The sequence below is a fragment of the Phalaenopsis equestris genome, unplaced genomic scaffold (genome assembly GCF_001263595.1).
Source record: "Phalaenopsis equestris unplaced genomic scaffold, ASM126359v1 Scaffold000266, whole genome shotgun sequence".
Lineage (NCBI taxonomy): Eukaryota > Viridiplantae > Streptophyta > Magnoliopsida > Asparagales > Orchidaceae > Phalaenopsis > Phalaenopsis equestris.
The window spans coordinates 245782-251828 of record NW_018164708.1 but is presented as its reverse complement, the minus strand read 5'-3'; the positions used below and the strand labels follow the sequence as shown (position 1 = coordinate 251828).

At 33.2% G+C, this 6047-nt stretch overlaps 2 protein-coding genes across 4 annotated transcripts in view; both read right to left on the bottom strand.

Moving 5' to 3' along the window:
* The window catches only part of LOC110024683 (ethylene-responsive transcription factor ERF096-like), a 5012-nt gene extending 462 nt beyond the window's left edge, over nt 1–4550 (bottom strand). Inside the window, exon 1 of the mRNA XM_020724791.1 lies at nt 4380–4550. Within this exon, the coding sequence (XP_020580450.1) occupies nt 4380–4550 (171 nt within the window). The remainder of the gene's footprint in view (nt 1–4379) is intronic.
* Nucleotides 4351–6047, bottom strand: part of LOC110024661 — a 9085-nt gene continuing 7388 nt past the window's right edge. For all 3 annotated transcript variants that reach the window (XM_020724758.1, XM_020724757.1, XM_020724759.1), the window contains exons 3-4: nt 5272–5489; nt 4351–4562 (exon numbers count right to left, since the gene is read on the bottom strand). In XM_020724758.1, the coding sequence (XP_020580417.1) occupies nt 5309–5489 (181 nt within the window). In that variant the 3' untranslated portion in view covers nt 4351–4562; nt 5272–5308. The remainder of the gene's footprint in view (nt 4563–5271; nt 5490–6047) is intronic.

Genomic DNA, 6047 nt, shown 5'->3' with positions numbered 1-6047 from the left:
GCTACGCCGGACGCCACGGAAACGGGCTGGATCTTCGCCGGAAAGTGGAGGGTGCTGGACCGGTGGGTCCTGATCCTCCATGTTGAGCCGGGGTTATTTGTACTATAACTTGGCCGTGAATTTAAATATATAGGGGCATTTACATAGAATTTAGATATCTAACACCTAAAGTTTGGTTTTTATATTTATACCACCGAAATATTTCATTTTGCGTAAAAAATACTACTATTTTAACTATTTAAAAGTGAGACAAACTTTTCATTTGTAGACAAGCGAAATATTTCATTTTACATAAAAAATACTACTATTTTAACTGTTTAAAAGTGAGACAAACTTTTCATTTGTAGACAAGACATATATGTAAAAAAAGGCACTTGCATTTGAGCTGTAAATGAACCAATGCACTTGATGTAAAGCTCGAACTCGGCTCCATTAAGACTTCAACATGCTCGTTCAATTAGGAAATAAATAAGCTTGAAGAATTTTTAAAAGCTCGAAGGCTAAATGAACTAAACATGAATATAATAAATGTTGTTCATTTATGTTCAGGAACAAACTCGTTTTTGTTCAACGGGTAACTTGTTAAATACTCGATATTAAGCTCGATGATAACTCGTATCATATATGATATATTATTTAAATAAAATTTATTTAACTAGAATATTAACTTGTTTTTTTATATCTCGATTAATGCGTGCTAAAAAATTCACGGCGGTGGAGTTATAAATTATTGTCTTAGCGTGGTAGAAATATTCAACACACGTTAAGAAGAGAGAAAACAACTAGTAGTGACACCAGAAGTTTTTATCTGAAAAACTCGTAAAAAGAAAAATTACGGGATCAAGCACAGCTGAATAGCTCCACTATAAAATATTGATTATAGTTGCAACATCTTCTTTCACAGGCGGGAAATAGTTAAAAGATCTCTCAAGTTATAACGTTGATGTGTGAAAAATTCGTTGTCAGGAATATGTGGTGACCAATAGCGATCGACGACGGTTGGTAGATGGTAATCGACGGTGGTTCACGGTGGTCGACGGTGGCAGGAGTGATGTTGGACTTCAACTACTTCTCAAAGCTCAAGCTCTTACTCAGGCCTCAACCACTTATGCCCCCTCATGAGATAGGTGGGACTCTATTTATAGAGTTCTGGGTACAATTAGTGCAATCATATTAACAACGTTAATCACATGTCTCAGAGGGTATCTATCAATCAGACGATGTTTAATGAATATTTGAGCACCTTAATGATGTTAAGATTGAGCGATCTTCAGCTCGTTGGATTCCGCTTGTCGAAACGCTCGATTGGACTATAATTCATCAGATTCGACATTCATTTGACCTTACAAATATGTCAGAAAAACTTCTAAAAACGGTTTAATGGCTTGATATGAGTTTGGTTTGATTTAGATTTGACCAAATTTGATATCATTGGGTCCATCCCATCAAGCCGGTTAGTTTGAATGTATATTTATTAAAATCGGAGCATTGGTTGATTCTTAATTGAAGTTTGAACATTCTTTGCTCAACAATTGCTTCGAGATTTGTGCTATGCCTCAAGCTATGTGCATGACAATGAAAAATTGTTGATGACATATCAATAGCTCAATCATAGCTCGTATCATATATGATATATAAATACTTGATATTTAAGTTTCTATAGGTTTTAAAATTGTTATTTTTAGATGTTTGGTATGATTTAAGTTAAATCATGTTTAAATGCTACACAAATCATTCTACTAAATATCTCTTAAGCGGTGGATTTAAGGCAAACTGAAGGAGAAACAAGATTTAAGATACTTTAAGATTTAGAGTTTAAAATCAATAAATTAATAGCTATGATCAAATTTGTAAACTTATTTATTAAATTATTTGTATGAAAATTTAGATATGCATTTGAATTTTTAGCTCGTTCATTAGCTCATTTAAATACTAATTCAATAGTCATAAACGAATCAAATCCAAACATTGAAAAACTTTAACAATTCAAGCTCTAACAATATATGAATGGTTGACACAAGCTCAAGCCAAACATTAAACAACCCATAATTATACCAAACCAAGTCCAAACTATGATATACTTGACACAACTCTGGCTCAATTACAACCCTAGCAGTATATATCTCCCATGCTTAATTCAGGGTGTACTTTCTCTCATTTGAAACTATGATAAACATGCTCAAGCCCAAAAAATAAAAAAATAATAATAATAATAATTTCACTTTTTTATATTAAAAAATAAAATAAATGCATGATTTTTTAACAAAGAAAATGTTAGCTTAAATAACAACATGCATGATTCGAACCTGCCACCTCAGAATGAGAAACCAACTCCCTGAATCACTATATCATGCATCTATTTTATACTTCGGTGTTACAAACTTAGTAAGTTTTATAAACAAAAATATAAAAGTCTACTTATGCATATACATAAAAAATGCGGTATATATGTAAATGCTCCAATAAAAATAAATAAATAATTGAAATTATGAGAGTTTGGCACCTATCATTACAATAAAAAACCTAATTCTATCAATCAATCTTATGATAAATAGTAAGTTATTTCATAGAGATAATGATGGATGTAAGATTATGGTTGATAGTGTAAACCTATTGCAAAAAACAAATTACAACAACTCCACATATATCACCATCTCTATGAAATGACTGCCTGTTTATAAAAAATAAATTGATAAATCTATTTTATATTACAAACTAACCCTCCCTACAACAACTCCACATCTATTATTATCTCTATGAATTTACTTACTATTATAAAAGACATGAGATGTAATATATAAATATAAATTTAAAGGAGAGCTTAGCTTAGGTGTAATAAATTTAGGTATGAAATAGACATGAGATGGTCGGGTTTTACTATGACTTTGGGCCCATTTAAATTTAATAATCACATTGAAAGGAATTGTGTGGAGAGCCCCATTTAAAGAACATAGAATCCTTCCTTATCCTTCCATCATGCTATTTAATAGTGATAAGTCCCACTTTACTTCGAGTAAATATTATATCCGGACTCCGGACTCAATTTGCGTCTGGAGTCCAATGATGGGGCGTCATATGTCAAGTGGGCCAACCGCAATACACTGGGATTGATCGATGTTAAAATATATGGAACCCACTTGACACGTGGTGCCCCACTATTGAACTTCGGGTGCATCCGGAGTCCTGACCTAATACTTTTTTTACTTTACTTCACATTAAGACTTCATTCAAAAAAAAGGGGGATATAAGAGCGAGGCAATTACATATATATGTATTTACATATAAAATATCTAAACTTTACTTTTTTTCTATTTATACCATCAAAATCGTTCACATAAAAAAAATATCACTATAGTTAAGATGGTATGTATGTAAAAATTGAAGTTTAGATGTTCAATATTTAAAATACATAGGAATTGAGTGTCTTGTGTGTAAATATTTCATAATTATGTTATATTGATCTTTTTGTATTCATAAGAGCATCTATCATAAATAGCACAAGCCAAAAGGCATATAGTATTGTGATGATTATGAAATCAAAATATTTTGTCAGCCAAGGATTTATGGCAACGCCCAACTTTATACCAAGTCCAAACTTAAAACTCATCCTTCAGCACAATCAGGGATTGCAAAGAACAAAGCTTTGACTGAATTGACTTTGAATTTGGACTCAAAATTTAAACTCTAGCTCGACGCAGAATAGATTTATGATTCATGTTATCATGTCAAGTTGAATGAGTTAATCCTAAGCAAATTAGGAGTCTGTTTGGGGAGGCGGTGCGGTGGCGATGCGGCACCGTACCGCAGTTTCGTTTGTTTTGGTAAACTGTATTTTGACAGCTTTTCCGAAAAGTTACCGCTGAAATCTATGTTTTCTCACCGTTTCCGGCTAGGTGTGATGACAGCAAAAAGTTACCGCTGAAATCTACGTTTTCTCACCGTTTCCGGCTAGATGTGATGACAGCTTTCTAGATGCTCTCTGACTTTTCAAAAAAAAAAAAAAAAAACTTGAAATTGTCACTGCATCTTTTTGAATCTCAGATTATATTTCAGCTGCTTTTTACTAAGCTAAACTGCAGCCGCACCAAACAGGCCCTAAAACTTCTGTCAAGCTAGGAAATCATGTGAATGTTTTAAAAAGTGTTTAAAATGTCCATCATTAAATATGAATATGTGCAAGAGTTAAAGGGAACCTCTGATTGGATGAAAAATGAATGCACAGCAAACAGAATGTAACACAAGTAAAACATTATGCATTTGAAATATTTTTGAGAATTTTTGCTAGATGTAAAATAAATGCAAGAATTTTATATACATATATATCTATATTTATATATAGTTTGAAAAAAAAATGAAATTAATGTAAAGCCTGAAAGCACAGGAAATTGGGCAATGGAGATGAGCGACGGCGGCGGCGACCAGAGACGGCAGCAGATGCAACGACAGCGACAAGCAGTGATTATGGGTGGCAGCATTAGCCACAGACTCAACAAATCCTCACGGATGAAGATCTCTTGCTCCTCATTCGTGTCAGGATGCTTCAGAGTCATGAGAAGTAATTCCTGATCATGGTGTGAAACAAAGAAGGTGGGTTTTAGGAGAAACGATTGGAAGCAAATTTAGGACAATATTAAAGAAACAATATCAAAGATGCGCAAAGATATGACCCCCCATAACCATCAAACAAATAATTAACAAAACATATGATAGATAATCAATATACAATATATCCAAAAAGATAAATATCAAATTTAACTCAAATCAAAATTTGAGCGAGTCAACTTGGACTTGAGCTAACTATCAAGTAAATGATGTATGTTTGAATTTTTGGTGATTCCATAATTCATGCTGTCAAATGAACTAGTAGAAATTATATTCTATCAAATTTCCATTTTCCTTTCTTTTAACTATCAAGTAAATGATGTGTGTTTGAATTTTTGGTGATTCCATAATTCATGGTGTCAAATGAACTAGTAAGCATTATATTCTATCAAATTTCCATTTTCCTTTCTTTTTTTCTGTTTTGCCTGACATGATGTTTATTTTATGTATAGTGTATACCCCACATAACAAATTAACATGATGCCACAATAAAAGCTATCTAAGAGCACTATCCATTAAAAAACACTTTAAAACATGAAAAAAAGAAGTGGCGTAACTAATATCTCAAAGATTAATTTCGATCTGTTTAACAAAAATGAAAAAAATCGAGCAGTGCGGGATTACGAGTAAATAAACAACAATATTGTACGATGTAATATTGGATCATACCTCTCAAGTCAAGATTTGTTGCGCGGAACTAACAAGGTCACTTTTGTAGGTGTTGTGGCAAGCAATTAGCGGGAAATACAGCTGAAGGTGAACCCTCAGCCTTCTTCTTCAGCTGTTGAAGAAGCCGGCACGCTTCTCTCAACTCATTTTTAGCATCAGGCCCCTGTGCTTCCCATCTATTTATAACTTCTTGTTGGAACTCCATTGCTGGACCAAAACTGCACTCCACATAACAATATATTTGTCATATAATTTACATCAACCATGTCAACATGAAATCGTTATAGTCCTTTCAATTTATATGACAAATTGGCATGAAACTGACTGAAAAAAAAATTTGAAATTATTAAAAAGAGCATTCCCAAAAATTGTAATAATCAGAATGGAAATATTCCGGTCACCTATGATCATTGACCCAACAACAACAACAACAACAAGCCTTAATCCCACTACGTGGGGTCGGCTACATGAATCTTTTTTCTCCATTGTGTCCTATTTAGTGTCATATTTTCATTTAGTTCTAATAAATTAAGGTCATATTTTATACAATAAGCCCAAGTCTTCCTACGTCTACTTTTGCCTTCCTTAACATAAGTCGAATCTAAAACATCTACTCTCCTAATCGGATCATCAGATGGTCGACGTTTAATGTGACCAAACCATCTAAGACGACTTTCTCTAATTTTGTCCGTCACTGGAGCTACACTAACCCTATCACGAATATATTCATTTCGCATTTTGTCTCTTAAGTGTAAAGCCACTCATCCACCTAATCA